At 37.8% G+C, this 24,966-nt stretch overlaps 1 protein-coding gene across 1 annotated transcript in view; it reads left to right on the forward strand.

Moving 5' to 3' along the window:
- Positions 1–24,966, forward strand: part of LOC139448901 (retinal guanylyl cyclase 2-like) — a 525,408-nt gene that overhangs the window by 228,420 nt on the left and 272,022 nt on the right. The window contains exon 11 of the mRNA XM_071230419.1: positions 3,039–3,210. Within this exon, the coding sequence (XP_071086520.1) occupies positions 3,039–3,210 (172 nt within the window). The remainder of the gene's footprint in view (positions 1–3,038; positions 3,211–24,966) is intronic.

The raw sequence follows: 24,966 nt of genomic DNA on the forward strand, positions 1-24,966 counted from the left end.
GGTAAGAAAAGGAAATGCATGTGAGAAAGAATACCTAGGATTTGGTCAGTAATGAATAGTCAACTCCATCAGTCAACTACATTTACCTGAGGTATAAAATTTATTGCTACAACAACCAACCCCTTTTGATGTATAATATTGATCCAAACGTATCCAAACACACTCATTATAAAAACGGTATCTAAAAATGGTGTAATATCTACCAACAAAAGGAGCGACTAAGTGTAGCACTAAACAAGAAACAAGCAGTGTTAAGTGTTCATCTGTCCCATGACCTCAGTTATGTAGCCCAGCTTTTATTATCTGGTGGCTTATCACCAGTGTTGTAATTGTTGTTATTACTGATATACATTATTGTCATCATTGCATTGTTTTGTATTCCTATATCTTCATATCATTGCGATATTGCTGTAAGATTGCTGATATAGGAATGGGTGCCGTCCGTCAGTCCTTCCGTCTTTCCGTCCGTATGTCACATTTTGTTTCCGGAGCAGAAACACAAAAACCATGAGAGATATCTTAACCAAACTTGGCACATAGATAGTTCTTGTGGTGAACTGGTGCCTTTTGATAGTTTGGGATTCTTAAAAAAATAATAATTTGAGTTTCCATGGCAATGACCTTGACTTAGAATGAATATTGTGGTAGTCCTCGTTTACGGAGCAGATCTTGAAAACCGTACAATATTTCTTCACCAAAAGTGGCACATAAATAGGTCTAGTGGAAAACTGGTGCCTTTTGATAGTTTGGGATTCTTAAAAAAATTATTTTTCGAGTTTCCATGGCAACGACTTTGACTTAAACTGAAAATGGCGGTAGTCCTCGTTTCTGGAGCAGATCTTGAAAACCATGTCTTTTGATAGTTTGGGAGATTTTGCAAATGTTTCCTTAGCAAGAGCATAACTCAGAAACTGTTTACATATTCTACAAAAACAGGGTTAGCCTGAGAACCGTTACCATAATAACCTAATTGATATGTATACCACTTGACAAAGGGGCTTTGACAAGGTATATGGTGAATTTACAAGTGGCACCCGAACCAGCCTACTTTATCACAGTGCATGGTGGTAACATGAACAGTGGCACCTGAACCAGCCTACTTCCTCACAGTGGGTACCCATAACATGAACAAGGACACCCGAACCAGCCTATTTCCTCTCAGTGCCGTGATGCAAGAAAGCGAAGTCCTGTCAATTTGAAACATGCAGTACCAATTACTGCTGTAACAGCCTTGTTCTCTGTGTCAATGCTAAATCTGTCATGGATGAAAGAAAACAGTATCCAGGAACTTTAGCATGGGGCCTCACAATCCACAAGTCACAAGGTAGCACCTGTGAGCAGATGATTGGGAACATGACAATTGCACAAGGAAGTAAATTTAAAGCCAAGCCTGGTCAAATGTATACGATGCTCAGAGGGTCAAATCAAGGAAAGGCCTAAAGATTGTAGGTTTTGATCAATACAAAATTGTAGTAAACAAAAAAGCATTGGATGAGATGACTAGATTGCGGAATGAAAGACTGTTCACCTGGACACACCCTGTAGAGAACATTCATGGTGATGGACTCAAGGTGACTCACTTGAATGTGCGATCCTTCAGTGCTCATTTCGAAGATGTGAAGAAGGACAAGTTTGTTGGTGTGCTTGATGTTTTGTGTTTCACAGAAACACACATCAATGATTACCGTGAAAGAGGCCTGCCAGGATATAAAGTCTATCCAGGAGACACTACACATGGTGTTGCTGTGTATGTTTCAACAAGTTTCAAGAACAGTGTCCAGCTATGTGATGTAATGTCATCTCACAGTATTGAATACATTTCCTGCAAGTTCTGCATTTTTTGTGTGTATGTTCCTCCAAAAGTGTCATGGACACGGTTGTCACATTCACTTTCTCCTTTCGTGCAGAAACTTCAGGATCTCTCCAAGCAGCATGAATGTGAACATGTCCTAGTTGCTGGGGACTTCAACTGTGATCTGAGTGAAAAACTCAAACTTGAAGATTTCTTTCATGTGAGGAAAATGACTCATTCACTCTTCAACTCACTGTCTAGGAGCTACACTGGACTTGTTGTTTACTGATCATGCCAGTGCTGTAGCATTCCAGACTCCAGTCTACTACTCAGATCATCAGATGATTGGTGCTGTACTTCTCAGTACACCTCATGGTGACCCCTGTTCTCAATGATCTCTAAGTAAAGCAAGAACTCCCTTAATTCTCTGATAATTGTTTAAGTTATAACACATCTCATTACAAATACAACTGTAAATGCATCTTAAACCTACTCAACTGTATAAACACTGCTTTGCATCCTATCCTGTATATATTCTTGTCAACCATATTCTGTACTTCACTTGCTTGATAACGGTGTTAGAACCTAAACCGAAATGTCGCTCCTAATTGTAATAAAGAAGTTGTTCGTCCATATGTCTCATCCTTACTCATTACAAATACAGTTACTTATTCTATCATAAACTGCAGATGGCAAAACTAGACCAGTAATAACTTTTTTAGTGCTGCAATTAGGCCATTACTAAAAGGTCCAGTGAACATAGTTCACAGGAGCTAATGCATTGCACGCAACCGGACATGTCATATTGGCGGGGGATAAGAGTATTTCATGCTTGTTCAACTTAACTTGAAAGGGATTGTTTAACATGCCGTACTGGTTTTTGTAAATACTGCTCCCTCTTACATTATTGCATTTGTGTGAATCAAAACTTTAAGGTCAAGAAACAATAAAAAATTATATAAGAAGACTACTCATGTTACCGACACTTCAGTCATATGCATATAACCTTAGCATTTATGCTCAATGTACAAACCTACCACTATTTTCTATAAAATCATGAACAGACATAAGTATGTTGTGGTTGACATATCTTGTTAAATTCCTGTTGCCATAACATGCTGTTTTCAGATGAAAACCTACATAGTGCTTCTAATATTAAGATAAGCATGGACAACTAATTTGATCTGCTTACGAAAACAATATTTGTTTTAGACATGCCTTTTTAGAGATGTTTTTTTCTTTGTAGCCATAATAGCGAAAGTAAAGAAGCCACCACCCCTCATCCGCCCATCCGTTTCTCCGCAAGCTGTTCCACCACAGTATATCCAAATAATGAAACAGGCTTGGTCTGAAATGCCAGAAATGAGACCAACAATAGAGGAAGTGTATGACCAGTTCAAGAAAATAACAGGAGGAAAGTAAGTAATTGACACTGATAGTCATTAGCCCAAAGAGTTGGAAGATGGCATATCAGCAGACTCTCTATTCTTAAAGCCAAAATAGTATAATGCACAGTTATTTCAACAATATGGCCTCTCATACATAGAGGATTAACCATTGTGTTCGGTTGTTACCGAAAAATCTACACACGAGTGATTAATCGGTCACGATTAGAACGAGTCTTTGCCAAGTTCTAATCGTGGCAGATTAATCACGAGTGTGTAGATTTTATGGTAACAACCGAGCGCAGTGGTTAATCCTTTTTCTCCTATAACAATACGCCATAAAGAGTCGAGCTGGTAGTTGAAGATTTCCCTTGTTTAGTAACTACTTGGGATTCCCCCCCAGCCTCGTTTTAGAATATGCTCAGTAAGATAACTGCACCATAAACAGGTAAAAAGGATCTAGCGAAGACAATCCACTCGAGTTTTCCCGTGACAGGCAAGCCACTTGTTAGCATTCATGTTATGTTCTTTGTTAACTATTAAAAGTTGATGGGAGTAACGTTTTGAGAATTATTAACGTGATTTGATATCTGTTAATGGCTTTGGATTACTCGACCCATAACTTTATTTGCATTCTTCTCGCCGTGACTATCATTCTCAATGCGCAACACTAAATACGTCCACCTTTTGAGTGTAGATGTCTATGTAAATACGTTATTTGTTTATTTGTCCGCAAGAAATTAATGTAATAAACCCAAATAGGAGGAAATTAAATATTGTCTTTTTTGTAACATATTGTTAACGAAAAACAAGGGTCCAAGGAACTGTCAGCAGCATTGATCAGGCAAGATTCTATAAATACCAACTCAGCCAACTGATCAGCTGGTTACTGCTAGGTGAATCTTCTACACTCCATCAATGAATTGTAATATTTTTAAACGAAGTTTCGTCTTTAAAACTAATTTTACAGTGAATAATTTAATATGTAAAATGATGATTATTTGATGTCATCTTTTTTTTTTTTTTTTTTTTTTTGTTCCTGAAAATGGTGAGCACATGTGTTTTTATTATAAAAAAAAGAGAGAAAATATTTACTAATTCAGTGGACATTTTTTCTTTTGACCATGATATTTAACATCATGACACCAAACATGTTACTGAATGAGTTATTTAATTTTCCCATATCTGTTGAATGACACAATGTGAATTTGACAAGCACAAAACTTTATTGTGTGTGGAACATAAATACATAGGATATATGTAGACAATAAATTATCATTTCAATAGTTGCACAAATATTTATAACATTTTAATACCCTTGTAATATTAAGTTGTTATTTTACTACTACAGTTACATCCAAACTTTTTTTTTTCTTATTTTATCAGATGTGAAATTAAGAATTACCGTATTTTCTTGAGTATAGTGCGCACCTATGTATCTAGCAGATTCAATATTTTGGAGAGAAAAAATTCGAATACCAAGCGCAGAAAAAAAATTACACCGTACCCTTTTAGCGAAGTCCGGCAAACGAACAGTTGATGAGAAACTTGGTCAGTACAAATTCGAAATTTGAGATAAAAAATCACCAGACATGTTGATTTACCGTTTAAATTGTATTTTTTGTTCTGCTAGGCATTGTTTTATATCCAGGGATTAAGATTACCTTGTGTATTTTCTCGTAAACTAAGCCGGACACAGCAATCAGCTGTACACACGTTTTCTTGGAATCGTCCAGTGATTCGGTCAAGACACACCCAATGATATAACTTTACAGGATTTTAATGCAAAGATCTGCAAAAATTATATCTGAAACTATTTTTTATCAGGAATAATATATTCCAGTATCTTGTTAATTTAGATGCAGCTTTTACTAAACATGTTTAAAACTATAATAACCTTAAGCGAAGCAGCTGATCGCTATTGCGGGGTATTATTTTTTACATGGAACCAGTCTGACCAGTCACCGTTAAGGCTCCCGTGCACGTTATCGCGTGATCGCGAGAATTACGTGTTGATATAGAATCATCCAACAAAAACAAATATGACTTTTAACGAATCAAAGTATGGCATTTACGATATATGTATCCATTCTCTGTCAACTTAACTTCGTTTCAAGGCGTCAATAGCGGTAATCTGACCGTGGTTGCTGTTAATAACGTTGAGTTGTGCGATCTTCCGATGGCTTCACACACAATTTCGCCGAAATTAATTAAAACAATATTAAAAGGAATTTTGAATAAAATTAATAAAATATGTTACAAACATAAGTCCAAATATACAAAACACTTTTTATAGCCACACAGTGTAATTACATAAGTAATTTGCGAACTTCAGTATGGATTTGTTGACATGGTATTTCCAGTGTTACGTGCTCACGGTAATGTCTTTCCATGGGGGAAAAAACATCAAAACTCATTAATTCGTGTATAATGCACACCCCCTTCTACACAGCTGTGTTTTTTTTTAAAAAAGTGCGCACTATACTCAAGAAAATATGGTACTGATTATAACATTTTCTTCTTTTTATCATCATGAAAACAAGACTCATGATAAATATATATTTTAGTGACCTGTTCAAATATGAATTTTTTTTATATTGCTTGTGTTAAGAAATAAGGTTTATGGTAAATGTTATAAGATGACCTCTTGTTGGTTGTTTCTTCATCATCCATAAATTTGAGTTTTTCTTTAGTTATCATGTTCTGAAAATTTACACATTACACCTTAGAATGATTTGAGGTGTCTGATTAAAATAGCGACATAGCTTTCCACTCTCAGGCAGCCAATAAGATTGTGTGAAAAAAACCACAACCACTGTAAACCTTGTAAAGGGAGCATAATACATAAAAATTACATTTCTTATTTTTTCATATGTCCAGTTTATCATTTAAAAAATGCTGAATAATTATCATTAAAATTAAGCCAGCAATGCATATTGGGGTTCTTTATCTGCTATGATAATATAACAGTTGCATTATTAAAGGGTTTTTTTCAGTAAACATGGTAAATAATAAAAAAACTTTGGTTTAAAGAATATACATGAGACAATCATAATTCTACATGTCTTTAATACTCTGTATTGTCTGTTAATTCTGAAAATAATTAACTGTGATATTGAGTTTCTACCTAAAAATGATAATATGAATTTAATTTTGAGATGATTTCATCCTATCCAAAATACCAAATATATTTTAAGATGCATAAATGTAAATCATTATGAAAAAAATACCAAAAAGGTGCCCACCATCTTTTTCTTCATCATTTTGTCCGCTCCCTAAAAGAAATCAAAGTAGCTTAGAAAAAAAATAATACATTATTACTTTTTTGAGTTTACATAGATCTAGGTACCTAACTTAATACATTCAAGTTTAAACATGGTAATGTTTTTTTTTTAAATTAAGTTTCTTAATTGTCTTGAAATAGTATGTTAAAATATTGAAGTCTTCAAGTTGAAAAAAAAAATAAAATAAAATTTTAGGCCAAAATAAATGAATTATATTGATCTGGATAAACTGCATCTGTTGAAAGGGGAAACAACTGCGGTGGTTGAAAAACATCTTGGTCGTGAGGTGTTCGGTCCGTCCAGCAAGGGTTGATCGTTTCCTGCATTAAAATTGTGTATTGCTTTTGATACAAGTTATTTGAGTGTTTATATTCTTTAAATATGAAATTTAAGTCTCGATTATTTTAATATAACTATGAAATATGCTTTTGACGCTGGGTTACAGAAACGATCGATCGGCTCAAGATCAACACTTCGATACAACATGATATCTTTTATGTGGTTGATGGTTATTTTTTTAAAATGCCCAAAACAATATGGTATGTTTAACTATTTCATCAGTATTTTTACATAAATTAATGAACTTTTTCATTAGCTGTTTTATTAGTCTTGAAAACGCCCAGTAAAGAATCTACCGGAGTGGCTCACCTGGTCCTGTAATATTGATGTGGTATCTCGCTTCGGTTATCGTCTTCCCATTATGCAACTGAATCTCGTACACTGGGAAGCCGAAATTCTCTGATACATCTCCACATATCACATCCCTTCCTCCCCCACAAATTTACCCTTGGACACCAACTTTCGGAGATGGAAACATCGTTACTCAGGTTATGTTTTGACAGCTGTGTATTTCCTGCACTAGACGACCTCGGGAATCCCCGATCCAAAAATAGTGCCGTCAATTATTGTTAGCCAACCAATCAAAATGCAATGACACAGCTCTCCACTCTCAGCCAACCAATCAGACTGAGTAAAAAAAATGAACCACTACGAATAAACCACTGCTGGCGTTTGGAGATCAAGCCCTGTTATGGGAGAAAGTACAATGCCCTACTTATTTTATCAAAACAGGTTGAAACTCTTACAAGTTGTTTAAAGGTTTCATTAAGGCCATGAAAAGCGCACCTGCATTCTGTTTTATATCCCTAAAAGTTCCCAAACTGATTCTAAATTTTTGAAAACACTTGGCAAACATTTTGAACTTTTGAAACTTGTAAACTACTCTTTGGAAACTGGAAACTTTAAGAGCATTTGAGAAATGTTCTCTAATGTAAAGAGTATTGATATTCAATAAGTATTGTTTTATTTTTTAAATGACTTTTGTTTGAATGTCCCACTCAGGAGGATAAAAACATAACCACAACTGGTTGATATTTCTTTTCCTGCAATGCTCAGAGCATTACCCATGGGAGAACAGTGTAGTTGTTAAATGTTTACATCAATAATCTTGTAAATGACTATAGTCCAAAGTTCACAAAATGTTGACACATGTTTAAACTATACTGAAATGCAAAAGAAACATCACCATGGATAGATATATGAGAAACCTTATTTGTCCAAACACTGCAATTGTACTTTGAGACATTAAAAAGATGAAACTTGGCAAAACTGATCACCAAGGTTGAAATTAAAGTGTCAAATGTTCTTAAAGTGAAGCACAACACTAGTTTCTGAGAAAATGGCATCACAAGTCAGTATCTCGTGTGTCTGCCAAGTGCATTGTTGACTGCCGTGCAACGTCGATACATGGAATGGATGAGGCGGTTGATGAAGGCCATAGGCACTTGAGCCCACACTCTGAAGAACGCTGACGCAGTTCAGCTGCAGTTGTCGGCCTTGGTCGGATGTCACTCAGTCGTCCCACATGTGCTCAATGGGATTTAAATCGGGACTGAGGGCAGGCCACTGCATGGTTCTGATGCCATTCTGCAGGAGGAAGTCTCTTGATGCTCTCGCAGTGTGGGCACGGGCGTTATCATACTGAAACTCATGGTTGCGGCGACGTGTCAAATGAGGTATGGCGTGTGATCTCAAGACTTGATCAATGTGGCTTGATCGGTGTGGCCTGTGACAGTGGAGGTGTCTGCTCGTCAGTCGTCAACGCACAGTGTCCACAAAGTTTTGAAGGCGTTTAGAAATTGTTTGTGAGTGAGTGAATATGGTTTTACGCCGCTTTTAGCAATATTTAAAAAATATCATGGCAGGGGAAATGGGAAAATGGACTTAACACATTGTACCCATGTGGGGCATCGAACCCAGGTCTTTGGCGTGATGAGCCAATACTTTAAGGCTAGGCTAGGCTACCCCACTGCCCCAATTGTTTGTGAACTCATGTTATTTCACCTTTTGATTAATCAACAAGTACAAAGCTTCTGGGTTTGTTACCAACCTCAGCACACAGTCATACCTTGATTGATCGGCTTGTAAGTTAAAATTGTAATTAAGCAGGTGTTGTACTCAATCGGTTTAAACCCACTGTCCCCTCACCCTTGGTAAAATATTGTATAGTCGTGTTAACCTGTGATTTCTATCAATCTTTTGTTATGAGACACCTGGGACCAAGAACCATTGGGGCTGAGATTTTATGGAAAAAAATAAATTGTCCCAAATAATTCTTGAAAAAAACAATAATTATCCTTCAGTCTGTTGAAAAAAAAAGAAACAATCAATCCTCTGTGATTGCGTTACTTAGAGACCCACCATTGAGGCCGGAATATCAGATCCTCATATGGTGGTATTAGAGATGGCAAATGGGTAATTTGGGTGTACCAAGATTAACCTGATCTATCATGGTTCTTGATCCTTTATTTAGGGCAGAAGACCATATATGGTCTTTCAAGTTGCCCTAGTTATGTAGGCCATATTTGTTCATTGCTTGCATAAATTCATTACAAGTGAATGCAATTTGTTTGCATACTATCAGACTTTTGCACCCTTGTTGGACCCTTGACCCTTGAACCCTTGGTTACCCAGGAAAAGATTACCATAGGCCTACTTCGCAGTTTATCATAATATCATCCTGTATTCAAAATAACTTGGCTACAACATTTCCACTGCATATGTGGATTCATATGGAAGTGCCATCTGGTGGTGAAAATCGTAACTTTTGAGACATATCTGGGCTGAGAGCTGAAAATGCACATTATCTACAGTGCTGTGGGCTAGCCTAACCTCAAGATATTGCTTCAAAAATGGTTTAAAAAACTTACCTGGCATCTTATCTAATAAAACATATTCATAAAGCAAAATTCATATTGAAAACTGAGTATTTGAATAATGGATAAGATTTACTACATACCGTCACCCTGTGAAGATCCGGGTTAGAATAGGTCTTCAGCCATCCATGCTAGCTGTAAGAGGCGACTATGCTTGTCATAAGAGGCGACTAATGGGATCGGATGATGAGGCTCGCTGACTTGGTAGATACATGTCATTGTGTCCCAATTCCATAGATCAATGGTCATGATGTCAATCACTAGATTGTCTGGTCCAGACTTGATTATTTACAGACTGTCCTCATATAGTTGGAATATTGCAGAGTGCGGCTTTAAGCAACAAACAAACACAACATACAGTCCCCAAGGATAATGAAAGTGACTTGTCTCTATTCAAAAAGTTGCCAAAGTATCTATAGAAGTGGCCATTTGACAAACATATTTACAAGCACCTTGCTAAATACTGAGTCAAAAGTTTGATATACCTGTACCCATTGAAGTTCTTCAAGCTGACTCCTTTTCCTTCCACACGATAAGGTAAGATGCAAAACTTTCATATATGCTTTAAGCCTTTAACTATGGTCAATGTGGCTAGTTGTCTTTACCTCAAAAGATTCTTCAGAAGTGACTAATGCCATGTCTCAAACATGGACCTTTGAATTGATCTGAGTTGTTTCAAACTGATCCTGAACTTGAATTCATGGGGTCGGTAACTAAAGAATAATGTTGGGATCTGACATGGCAACAGAGAAGCCCATAGCATCCAGGCTATAGTAGAACGATTTAACCATTCACTTGCAGAGGGCTTATTTGGACACAAATATGCAATTGAAAAAACATTGTCCGGACGATCAACTGAATGGGTGTCCCAACTTGAAGCGTCGAGTAAGTTTATTCCAACATATATACTGGTCTGTTTTTCATGTGTCAGTCATAATCAAATACCATACTTCTATCATAGCTAGAATGGCTATTAGTTTTCTCTCAGGAGGATGTGGGTCACAATTATGAAGTTTGTGTAGTCATTGTGAATATGATGTGTGTCAGAGTCTTTTGGGAGGATGAAAACATTAACATCAAACACTTAAACTCCCCCTCTAGATAACGACTGACTCATGGTCCATGCAGTAAATTGTTTGCATCTCAATATAAAATGTGTGTGGATGGTTTATCTGGCTCATTATCTTCCACTAACTTGTTTTGTCCTTAAGAGGCGACTAACAGGATAGGAATGCACGACTCGCTGACATGGTTGATGTATGTCACCATATCCCAATTGCGTGGTTTGATGCTCATGCACAACACCCAAACAACATGACTGACACCAGCAACGTCACACTCGCAGACATCCCAGCTCCTTACTCACCCACGCCTGCGGAAGCGCACAACACTTCCGGGAGGTCACTCAAAAACATTGTCATGACCGAGTATGGCAAAAACACGAAACATACCACCACCACCAAACCAGCCAACTCGCTTCAAAACACCAAAAAACGCAAACACGAGACATCCACACCCTCCCCGGCTGCCTTCCTCACCACCTTCGCCCTCTACTTCTTCTCCGCAGGTTCAGGCACCACACTCACACACCAACTTTCAATAGACAAAATAGGACTCAAATGAAAAAAGATAAACTACAGCAACATTAAAAAAGCCAACAAAGGATACCAAATTATTTTCCCTAACCAAGAATCTTTAATGGCAGCTAATAAAATATCTCAAATATTCCACGTTACCGTAATCAAACAAAAACCAAACTGGCAGCAATACACACGAGGCGTAATTAGATTCAATCCAAGAGAAACAACTGAAGATTTAGAACTTTACTCCCTAGAGGCAAACATAAACCAAGACCTAAACAAGTACCCTCAGAATCACCTCAACTAGAAATGGAAAAACGGTCCCAACCTCAATTGTTATCATCAACTTCAAAAAGACCGCTAGATTTCCCGAAGCCCCTAAACACATATCTTTCAGAGCCCACACTAACTTAGAAGTCAAACCCTATATAAGACAGGTCAAACAATGTTCCAACTGCCTCAAATATAATCACACAGCCTCCCAATGCACATTTCAAATAACTAAATGTAAAAAATGCGCACAAACAGACTGCACAGGCACATGCTCACCCAGGTGCATCTACTGCAAATCCATCAAACACACCTCACTTTCAAACCAATGCCCACACAGACACACCCTCACCCAGCAGGCCAACAAACACATTAACATAGAAACGGCCAAAATCCAAACATGGAAATTTGCATCACCCGCATCAAAACCACTTCTCCCTACACCGCACCCAAACACCATCACTCAAACAAACACCACACCCATAACCGCAAGCTCTGTCTGGGGCGATGACATAGAAACCGCACCCACCTCACACACACATGCAGCCCCACAACCACCCACCAACTCCCACCTCACACACACATGCAGCCCCACAACCACCCACCAACTCTCCCATACCTCACAAAGCCACAACATCAACACCCGCATGCAAAACAAACCACAAAACGACCACCACAACACGACCACCACAACACGACCCTCATCCAAACACTCTACAGCCCACAAGGCACCAAAACTCCCCCACAAGCAAGCACAATATAAACACACAAACACTAAATCCACAGCTACGCCCACCTCGCAAGCCCAAACTGAACCCTCCACACTGCAAGCCACCCCTATGGAAACCCAAACAACTAAATCTAACTTCACTGATGACGAAGAGTTCTCCACAACAGAAGAAACAATCGAAGCTACTCCAACTAAAGCAAATGAAACTACCTTCTCAGCCCCTAAAAGAAACAAAAAACTAAACCGCAAAACCCCCCAAGTAACCAACATCAAAAACCTAAATAGTCTCACTTTACTCCTAGCTTACATGCATAGTCAAAACTCACCAAATGCTAGCATGAAATCCTACCACAAAGTAGCATTCAATCTAAACTTAACCAATCTCCCCTTCTTCCTCTTTAACCTTCACCTAAAAGAAATCACCAAGTAAAATAAAACTAAAACTAAAATTACCAAACACCCGACCCCAATAATGGAAGGACTAAATATTTTTCAGTGGAACGCCAACGGACTCACCTCCCACGGCCATGAACTAAAAGCTAAATTTAAACGAGATAAAGGCCCACATATTGCTTGTATTCAGGAAACTAAATTCTCCAAAAAATCCAAATTCACACTACCGAACTATAACTCAGTTAGAACAGATAGAGCTAAACCAAAAACAGGTAGAGAAGCAGGAGGACTGATAATATATATCAGGGAAGATATAAACTACGAAGAAATAAAGATAGACACGCCAAACCTTGAAACGAACGGCAGTCAAATCACATTAAATAACAAAAATATAAACATCATTAATATATACCACTGGGTAGAACAAAAAGTCCAACCTGTGGATCTAAATAAGCTACTCCAAATAAGCAACAAATCCACTATATTCCTAGGAGACTTTTAACACTCACCATCCTACCTGGAGCATAAATGATAAAATAGATAATCATGGCAAAGTAATGTCCGAATGGATAGAAATTAACGACCTAGTACTCCTAAATAACAACCAACCCACGAGGTATGATAAGATTAACCAAAAAATGTCGGCTATCGACCTAACTATATGCACCGCAGATCTAGCCCAAAGTACTCAATGGGAGGTACACGATGTCCCACTAGGTAGTGATCACTTCCCCATAAACATAACCATAGGAGATGCAATCGTACCAATACAAACAGAAAATCAAGAACCAAAATTCCGTTATAACCAAGCTAACTGGGACCAATTTCAAGTGATCTGCAATCAGGCTAATTTAAACGAATTAGAAAATAATGATCCAGAAATCTACTGTAAAAACCTAACAGATTACATAATAAAAGCAGCCAAAACCTCCATCCCTTTAAAAACAACTAAAACAGGCAAACCTATGGTACCATGGTGGAATGAGGAAATAGAACAAACTAGACGTAAACGTAAGTTCAAAGTCTAGTCTAAAACCAGAAACTGGAAAAAATTCTGTGAAGAAATAAATAACCGTACAGACGCCAGAACGGACTGGCGCAAAATCCACGCCATTAGAGGCTTAAAACGTCATAAAAAAGCACTTAACATTAATAATTCAACAAACCCCGCCGAAAAGGCAAATAACCTCGCCAACAACTTTTCGTCCGTAAGCAGTAACAACAACTTTAGCCAAAAATTTCAAGATAAACTTAAAACAGAAAACAAATCCATCAAAGAACCAAATAATGACAACCTAGAAATAAACCACCCTTACACAATGGAGGAGCTACTCTACGTCATCCAAAACAGGAAAAAGGGCACAGCCCCAGGATTGGACCTAACTTCCTACCAAATAATTAAAAAACTCCCCCCTAAACTCCCCTACTCCAGGCACTACTTAAACTATACAATCTCACCTATCAAAACGGACAAGTACCTACTGCCTGGAAACAGGCCTTAGTCATACCAATCCCTAAAGCTAATAAACCATCTAATCAGGCTAACTCCTATAGACCAATTTCCTTAACTTCAAACTTATGTAAAGTAATGGAATCTATGGCTAAAAAAAGACTACAGCACTACCTAGCTCAAAATAACATCATAAACCCAGATCAAAGTGGTTTCACTCCTGGCCGCTCAACCTTAGATAACCTCGCCCGACTAGAGCAGGACATTAAAACAGGACAACTCAGCAAACAATATACTACAGGCATCTTCTTAGACTTCTCCAAAGCTTTCGACATGGTATGGCACGATGGGCTAATACAAAAACTACAAAAAATAGGACTCAAAGGTCAAATAATAAACTACATCCAGGACTTCCTAAACAATCGTAAAATAACTGTGGGTATAGACCAAACGCTATCGGACCAATATCCCCTAGAAAATGGCACTCCCCAGGGCAGCATCCTCAGCCCCACACTCTTCAATATAATGATACACATGTAAATGAACTATTCGAGGGCCTATCCCCTAAAATAAACACATCTAACTTCGCGGATGATGGAGCCCTCTGGATCCGCACAAAAAGCATTAAAATGGCCCAGAACCTTCTTCAAAAATCTCTAAACAAGATACAACAATGGGCTGACAAATGGGGCTTCTCCCTTAACTCGGAAAAAACTACAGGAATAGTTTTTAAACACAAAAACATGAAACCTGCCTCCCCAAAACTCAAGCTAAACAACAAACCAATCCAATACTTAAAACAAACCAAATTCTTAGGACTAATTTTCGATGAACATCTCTCCTGGGACGCTCACATAAATAATCTAATAACTAAATGTACCAAAGATCTAAATACGCTAAGATGCCTAACTGGCTCAAACTGGCTCAAACTGGGGGGCCTCCAAAGACATCCTCCTCTCACTCTATATATCACTAATTAGATCTAAAATAAACTACGGATGTGCCATATACGACACCCTAAACCAATCCCTAAGGAAAAAACTAGACTCAATCCAATATCAGGCTTTAAAATTTACTAATAACACACACTCAACATGGCACCTCCTACACTTCACTCCAGGCCTTAACAGGAGAAATGCCATTAAATCTACGTAGGGAACAATTAACCCTAAATTTCTGGGCTGCGTCTCAATCCAACCCCCTAATCCAAAACCTAATAAACAAAAATATCAGCCCCCAAAACCAAGCCCTAGCTCGAAAACACCCTCTACTTACTCCAATATCCCAAAGAATAACCAATTACTTAAATGAACACCAAATAAACAATCTTAAACAAAACTGTAAAAAATCAAATATCTTCACCCCAAAACTTAAAACACCCAAAATAGACATAACACTAGCTAGCACAATAAATAAACAAACCGACCCAAACATAGCAAAAACCACCACACTAGCATACATACATGAAAATTGGCCAAATTGCTGTCACATTTACACAGACGGATCCTCAGATCCGATCTCCAAACACACTGGTTTCGGAGTCCATACCACACAACCAACTAAAGCCACAATCCTACCGACTCCCAAACAATCAATCAATATTCATGGCCGAACAAATGGGCTTGGCCTCAGCCCTTCATAATCGACAATCTAAAAAACAACAAAAAATCCTAATGCTTACCGACTACAAGCCCTCCAAAATAAAAACACCAAAAACCGCCCTGAACTAATTAAATCAAATACTAAAAAGCTCAAAAGATTTAACTATGGCAGGCAAACAAATAGTATTCATTTGGATCCCCGCCCAGGTAGGAATATACGGCAATGAAAATGCCGATAATGCAGCTAAACTATCCCTTAAAATCCCAGAAATAAGCTTACACCTACCCATCTCCAAATCAGAAATTAAAAGTGTCAACAAACACCAAAAAATGGCATAACTTATATCTAAACTCAAATAGCCAAATCAGATCAAATAGCCAAATCAGAAAGGTTCTCAAAACACCCCTAACCAAACCAAAAATTCTACAACCGTCCAAAAAAATCGACAGAGTAATCACTAAACTCCAAAAAGGGGAAAACAAACCTAAATAACCACCTCAAAATAATAAAAAAACACGCAACAGGAACCTGCCCACATTGCAAACAACAATAAACCCCAGAACACCTACTCATACACTGCACCCACTACCTAACACACCGAACTACACTACAAACCACCCTAAATCTAAATAAGGCTCTTACTCTAGAAGCAATCCTAAACCCACAAAATAAAATAGAAAAATTCAAAGCCTTAGGCGTATACTTAATCAAAACAGGACTAATAAATCGCATTTAAAACCCCAATAAACTACCAAAACCAAACCACATAATCAAACTAACAAACTTCCATACTCAGCTCCCTTAGTTCGCCCCCCAAACCCTTTCAGCATTTTTTCCAAATCTCAAAATTTCCAAAATTCTATATAAGCAACCACTAAAACACCCCTACTGGATTGCCAAACAACTTTTTCCCCTTTTCGGAAACACTTTAACTGGTCTGGCCGGGCCCGTGTGCGAAATACGCTGCAGTCGGAAAGCGCACGTAAAATCTCCAATATAAGTAAGTAAGTAACTGGCGTATATATAAGCGTGCATAATTGTTATGTTCGGTAACAGGGGAAGTAACTCTGTTCCTACTATGTGCTAAGAGAAGTAAATGCTACTCCCGATCAGCTAACATGTTGTTTGTTATTTTAGTCTTCATACGACAAACAAACGCCGTAAAACACGTTACAGTAACCACACTCTGTAAATCACTTGCTTGATAACAGGGTGTTAGAACCTACACCGAAACGTCGCTCTTAATTGTAATAAAGAAGTTGTTCATCCATAAATTCTTATCCTTACTTAGTACTCCAAATTCTATATGCCTATCAAAGAAGTTAGATGCATGTCATTATCCGTTTGCAATTGTATCAAAAGAAGATCAACGTTGTTGTGTAGACAGGCTCTTGTGATCCGGAGGAGAAATCTTGATTCGTCGCTGAACCAGACATCTCTCCAGCGCACACTGGACAAAATATCATCCATTCCAAAAAATCCAAAACTTGGAAATACCACCATTCCAATTGGAAATATGACCATTCCAATATTTGGCAAGGTCATATTTCCAAGCTTGGATTTGTTTGGAAATGTTTGGAAATGTTTGGATTTGTTAGGATTTGTTTGGAAATGTTTAGATACAACATGTCATAATCATATCTGTTAAAAGTTGTACAACTTTTGACCTTATGTGAGATTAGTAATGACATGAAAGTAAATAATTAAGAGTATTTTGGCACTATGTACCACGAAAAGACCAAATCATGAGCAAATTTAACTAAAAGAATTTCTGTCATTTAAAGTGGCTACTCTTTATATTTAATTTCTTATCTTCCTTGTCTATAATCATATAACATTGACTTTGAACTTTGAACAATTAAACAAATATTTTGTTTTCCCATACCGACTTACGGTTGTCGTAGAACAAAGACCGTTTCGAGAATATAGAGGGCCTCATTATTATAATTTGAACTAATATACATATGTACATAATAGTACTAGGTATAAATAAATTTTGATAAGTGTTCGTACAAGAATATGAACTTCGAATTATCTCGGAATTATGCGCAACACATAGGGCTGGAAATTTTATAATTGTTCTGGAACTATCTGACGGTAATTCAAAACAGGTAACAAGATTTCGTCAAATGAATCATTGAGCCAGGAATGCAATGATTTAAATGCTGACAAAATGAATAAACATATCTGGAACAGAGTAGACTGTTCATGCGGACAATTATATGCTACGTCTATTGCCAATGAAGTTTATCACCCCATGTTATAGCATTTGTTTCATATAAAAGATAGAAGCCAAATAAATGGGACAATTAGTTGTTATGAATTAGCTTTACCTCTGTGACATATCATGCAACTAAATGTGAATATGTTTATCAAATTATCAATTACAGTAATTAACCTAGTGTCCTTATTTATACACAATTTAATTACGTATTGGGGTACAATATATAATACACATATACACGGAATGATTTCTTATTTTATCAATTTAATCATAACCCAAATCATACAAATCAAAATGTGAAAGTAGTGACTAACTTTATGATCAAGGGTATAAATACTCAATTGTATCTATTAATCCTAATAGTATAACAATAAACCCTGTGTATTATACTGAGCATAATTAGATACATCCGTATCTACGACCGCAGCCATATAATCAATCAAGGAAAGTATATTAGATTGAATTACAAATGTGCTATCACTTAAACAAAATTTTCCGTTATCCACGTAAGCCTAAACCTGGGAGAAATAAAGTTCTGTTCTGTTCTGAAGACGCCGTCATGATTAGTTGGCGCCAGTCTAGACTGTCCAATCAACGTGAATATACAAACCGTGATGTTACTTGACCAGTTGATGACACCTGTCAAACTCAAAGTGCCCCTGGTCCTCCACCCACCATGTGTAATACTTTAGCGTACTTAATTGTTTAATTTGCAGTTATATCACTGTTAGGCTGAGGGATGAGAGAATACATTTTGTCGTTTTTGTTAACGATCGTTTCCATTTTCAACGTGGTAACCTTATAAGTGACTAGCTTTTTTATCATGATGAAATGAAACATATTAAAATAATCAGAGGGACTGATGATCGCATTTTTCGCATAAATGTCATGCTCGCATTAATTTCATGATTTACTTTAGATAGCTTTGAACATTTCTGAGCAACGATCATGATTGGGTAAGGGAAGAAATCTTGTCTCCGCTTGCAATTGGATTCAGTTCCGAGATCGCATCTTGACTGTTCGGTACGGCCGAAAGGCGGCATCCATGTTGTTCACGCTCCGCTGATCACGGGGCCTCATTTGTCTGTATTCTGCTCATGAGCTGGGATGCGCATGAAACACGGGTGTCAAAACTTACTTACTTACTTACTTTGGAGATTTAACGTGCGCTTTCCGACTGATGTGTATTTTGCACATGGGCCTGGCCAGGCAATTTAATGTGTTTCCGAAAGGGGCAAAAGTGGTGTGTGCAACCCAAGAGGGGGCATTAGGGGTTGCTTATATTATAGAATTTGGAAATTTTGAGATTTGGAATAGATGCCGATGGGGTAGGGGAGGAAACACGGGTGTCAAAACGAATATATTCACCAATTATACGTACGGTCAATTAGCCAGTCCAAGAGACAATATCCTGGTTCTACCACCTTTAGGTGTAATTACGTCGCATGCCCCTCGTTCACGGTTTGTTTGGTCTCCCGTCATAAAACCACGATGTTTATTTACCTGGAGCCTCCGACAGCGCCGACTTCCTGTGTACATGTACGTACATGGCAATAAATGGTTTGACAGTTGTTTGACGGAATCAATCAATAATTATTGACACGGTGATGTAATTAAAATTTGTCACCATTCACAACTCCTATTTCTATTTTTCTATTGTTTAGCTGTATTTTCGACCAGTTTTATATGTATAAAAAATCTTCTCTTGTATTTATATACCAAACCTAAAAACATTATATAAGAACAATTGTGTTTTTAAACCGTAAGTTTTCTATCAAAACAACCATGCAAGTAAGATTTCAGCCATAATATTACTTTAGTCACTCCACAGATTACACATCTTATATGCTGCAAACGCAGCGAATGTAATGCTACTACGTCACAGCTGCCTCGGTAATTAAGGGCTGGAATGTTTTTGTGAAGGCAGTTAGAGCAGACGAATTTTCCCCCTCGCTGTATAATGACAGTCGCTAACCATATATGTGTATTTTTCGTGTTTTTGGCTTGATGTGATTGTCCTTTGGTGAAAACACATGTTCAATTGTGAAAGCAAACCCTTTTCCCCTGAACGTTAAAAGACAGCTGACTTTGTTTTTGTCTGAAATATCGTTTATATATTCGGAAATCCATATTATGGTTAATATTTATAATATAATATGGACAATGGTAAAATTCATTATCACAGTTTAGGTGCTATTCACAAATGTAAATCTACTTCGTGATGAATGAAGCATGGCAATAAATGTATGCATCTGATTCTTCATTTGTTCTGTATTCTTTGACAAGAATGAGTTTCGTTAATGATGATCACTCTCACAGATATTTTGATAAGAGGATAGGACTTTAACTGGAGAATAGTTATGAAAAAAAATATATAAGTATAGGCGGTCTGTGCACATGTGGTGAAACTGATACCTCATTGATTTGCTAATCGACATCATAATATTATGTTGTAAACAACTTATCTTATCTTATGTTAAGTAAAACAATTATTGATAACTTCCTGAATTCCAATTGTTCAATGAACAGAATTATTCACAGCTCAGACAACAATAAATTAGATGTTACCAAAGATTGTCCATTTTATGATCTTAGGCACATGTCGGCACACTTACATGTGAGCCGTCTAGACGACTGTCTGTTTTGTAATTAAATAGCAGCTGCCACCAGCCGAATACTTAACCTTGAGACCTATTAGTTGTCTGAGCACTACACAATCAGCAATCTAAAAAACAACAAAAAATCCTCATCCTAACCGACTCCCTCAGTGGACTACAAGCCCTCAAAAATAAAAACACTAATAAATCAAATACTCAATAGCTCAAACAACTTAACTAGGGCAGGAAAACAAATAGAGTTCATTTGGACCCCCGCCCACATAGGAATCTTTGGAAATGAAAAGGCAGTTAAAGCAGCAAAATTATCCCTTAAACTCCCAGAAATAAGCTTAAACTTACCCAGCTCAAAATCAGAAATCAAAAGTCTCACTAAACCAAAAGACTAATTAGTCGCATTTAAACCCCAAATAAAACAATACAACCAAAACTACCTTATCTAACAACCACCCAACACACACCATAGTTCGTTCCTTTTAACCATATTTCCAAACAATTCCAAACCATTCCAAACCATTCCAAGTCATTCCAAACATTTCCAAACATTTCCAAACATTTCCTGTGTTGGAAATATGTTTGGAAATGTTGCCATTCCAATTTTGGATTTTTTGGAAAGATCGATCTTTCCAAGCTTTGGAAAGTTTGGAATGAGCGATCTTTCCAAAGCATTCCAACGTTCATTCCAAATTGGAATGGACGCTATTTGGTCTTGTGGCAGTTGAGGCGATACCCTGTGTTCACGACACGAATCCGGGAAATTTGTCACTGACACTATAACACATTAAACCTTTTCATTTTGCACCTCTTGGTCCGCTAATTTTGCTTTTATGGCCAAAAATATCTGTATTGCATTTCTTTTTTTTAGGAGTATACTTCAACAGATTGTCAATATTTTTATGTGTCTATAAAAACCAGTTTATTTGAATTGCGACAATTAATAATGATTTCATTATGACTGTACATTGTCAAGTTTTCAGGGTTATTAGTACCTTGTATATGGAGCAGTGTACATTGTTAAGTTACTTATACCTTACAAATACTCTGTTGTTTATCAAAGGTTATTTATTTATATTTTGAGGAGGGAAAGATGTAATTGAAATTGGTAGTTGTAAACAAGCTAGTGTATAATAACACTAGCTAGTTTAATAACCTAACAGTATACATAGGTGTGGTGATTATTGCTTTATGAGTTCATAGTAGGTGGATCGGGTGAAAGAGCCTTGATCTCTATTGATTGATGGCTTGTGGCAGCAAATGTGGACTGCTTTTGTTAGTTTCCTTTTAGGTAAGAGGTCCAAGGATGGTGTCAAAGTTGCAAGTGCCAACATCATCAGATCCAAACCAAACCTCTATAATCCCAGATAATACCATATTTTCTTGAGTATAGTGTGCACTTTTCTGCAGTTTTTCCAGAAACACAAAGGGTTATACACGCCATAATGAGTTTTAATGTTTTTTTCCCCCAACGCAAAGACATTACCATATGCACGTAACAACGGGAATGTCTGGTCAACAAATCCATACTGAAGTACGCAAATTAATCATGTAATTACACTGTCTGGTTATAAAAAGTGTACATTGTATATCTAGACTAATGTTTGTAACCTATTTCATTAACTTTATTCAAAATTCCTTTTAATACTGCTTTAATTCATTTCGGCGAAATCATGTGTGAAGTGATCAGAAGATCGCACAACTCACCGGTGTTGACAGAAACCATGGTCAGATAAACACTATTGATGCCCTGAAACAAACTTTAGTTGACAGAGAATGGATACATATATCATAAATGCCATACTTTGACTCATTAAAAATCATATTTGTTGTATTTTGATGATTCTTTGTCAACATGTAGTTCTCGCGATCATGGGCATGGGAGCCTCAACGGTGACTGGTCAAATTGTTCCATGTGAAATAAAATAACCAGCAAAAGCGATCAGCTGCACCAAAGTTCTTATTATTTTAAACACATTTAGTAAAAGCTGCAACTAAAATAACAAGATATTGGAATGAAGTATTCCCGATAAAAAAGAAGTTTCAGGCACCCTTTTTTCCTGATCATAGGGTATGTTTTAACCCAATCACTGGTAGATTCCAAGAAAACATGTGTACAACTGATTGCTGTTTCTGTCCAGCTTAGAAACCTAGAGAAAATACACAAGGTAATCTTAATCCCTGGATGTAAAACAATGCCTAGCAGAACAGAAAATACAATTTCAATGGTAAATCAACATGTCTGGTGATTTTCTATCGTACTGACCAAGTTTCTTATCACCCGTATGTTTACCGGAATTCACTGAAGGGGCATGGTGTAATTTTCTCTGTGCTTAATATTCAAAAAAAAATTACCGAAATACTGAATCCGCTAGAGGGGGTGAGCATTATACTTTGGTGTGCACTTTACTCAAGAAAATACAGTAGGTACTTTAATCTTCACTGCTGAGGCCAAAGCTTAACTGCTTTGACCTGTATTAAACAACAAAACCAAAATCTAAAAATTTCATCATCTTTTCAGATTCATTGTCTTGCCTTCTTGACCCCGACCCCTGAAGATCTGGGGAAGAATAGGTCTTCAGCAACCCATGCTTGCCATAACAGGCGACAAACAGGATCAGGAGGTCAGGCTCACTAACTTGTTTGATGTATGTAATCAATCCCAAATGTGTGGATCAATGCTCATGATGTTTATCACATGATTGTCTGGTCCAGACTCCATTATTTACAGACAGCCGTCATATAGCTGGAATATTGCTGAGTGTGGCGTTAAACAACAAACAAACCAAACTCAAAGTGTCCCGTCATATTACCCTATAATTCTTGCAAATACTCTATACCTCTCTTACATCTTTGCCATTAATCCTAAGAAGGTGAACACAGGTTCTGACTTTCTTGCCGCCCGTTCCGCAGTTATAGACCCTTTTGACCTGGTTATGTCTATGGACAGCAGTTAACGCCTACTGTCTTTCAACATAATGTCGACTCCGGGGCCAGCCGGAAGGCGTCTTCTGTCATACGCCTAAAATTGGAAGCAAATTAGGCCCGATCACTGGGTCCTAGACATCGTGGCTCACTGATACAAACTGCATTTCAAGAAACATCCCATCCTGACATCTCTGGTCATCGGCTGCAGATTTTGTCTAGTCAGAGCCAAGCTAGCGACAGCAGATCTGGCTGTCAGGAAGCTACTAAAGAAGCGAGCCATTCAGAAACTATTGGAGATCAACAAGACCAAAGGTTTTTATTGTCCGGTATTCTTAGTTCGCCCAACATGAGGATGATAATAGACTTAAAGATCCTCAACAAATAATTCCTGGTAACTCCTCCAAAATTCCAGATGGAATACGTACAGAAGTTGTGGTCAACTTTGGTGACAGATGATTGGTTCATCAGCCTTGACCTACAAGCCACCTATCTTCACGTCCAGATACACCTATCATCATAGAAGTACCTGCGCTTTGCAATCAATGGTCAACGCTTACCAGGTCTTACCATTCGGGATATAAATAGCCCCTTGGATGTTTACCAGGATTAGAGGGCCAGTCATCAGGTTTGCCCACCTCCAGCTAGTACGAATCCATGGCTACCTGGACGATTTCCATGCAGCAGACCAAGAAGAAGCTCAGTTACTCTAGAACATGCTATTTCTGGTTCAGCTTATGACCTACCTAGGCTTCCTAGTCAATCCCTTCAAGTCCGAGAACACTCTGATTCAAGACATACATAGGAGTGCATTTCCAACTACACATGGGATATCTATGTCCACCAGGGGATCAATTCATCAACACTATTACGATGATTCAATCCGTATCAATTCAATCCAGCAGGTCTAAAAGGTTGTGGATGTCTCTTCTAGGCAACCTAGCGTCTATACAGGATATGACCTTCAGAGGAAGGTTGATATTACATCCTCTACAGACATGGATCAACTCACTACGATCCCGCACCCTAGAGTTCAAGACTCAGTTACCTCTCAACTTATTACAGGACCTGTATGGGTGGATTCACAGAGAGCATGTGATGAGCGGCATTCCTCTGACTTCTCTGATGCCCGAACATCATCTATTTACAGACACGTCAGATTCGGGATTGGGAGCCCATATGGATGATCTTACGGTATGGAGAGAGGATCCTACATATCAACTGCAGGGAACTGAAGGCCATTTATTAACCATCCTGGCATGGAAAATACGTCTCTCCCAATCATCCATCCTCATTGCCACGGACAACACCACAGTAGTGGCATACATCCAGTAACAAGGAGGAACCAGATCCAGTTCTCTGATGATCCAGTTGCCGGATGGATGCGGGAAATATTCCAGGGAAGCTGAATATTCTTGCCGACAGCCTTTCCCGCCAGGGGAGTATAATGGCAACAAAATGAAGCTAACATCCCGAGATCTTTGCATGGATAACCACGTTATGGGAC

Source organism: Haliotis cracherodii, unplaced genomic scaffold (assembly GCF_022045235.1).
Source record: "Haliotis cracherodii isolate W230 unplaced genomic scaffold, xgHalCrac1.p SCAF_7, whole genome shotgun sequence".
Classification (NCBI taxonomy): domain Eukaryota; kingdom Metazoa; phylum Mollusca; class Gastropoda; order Lepetellida; family Haliotidae; genus Haliotis; species Haliotis cracherodii.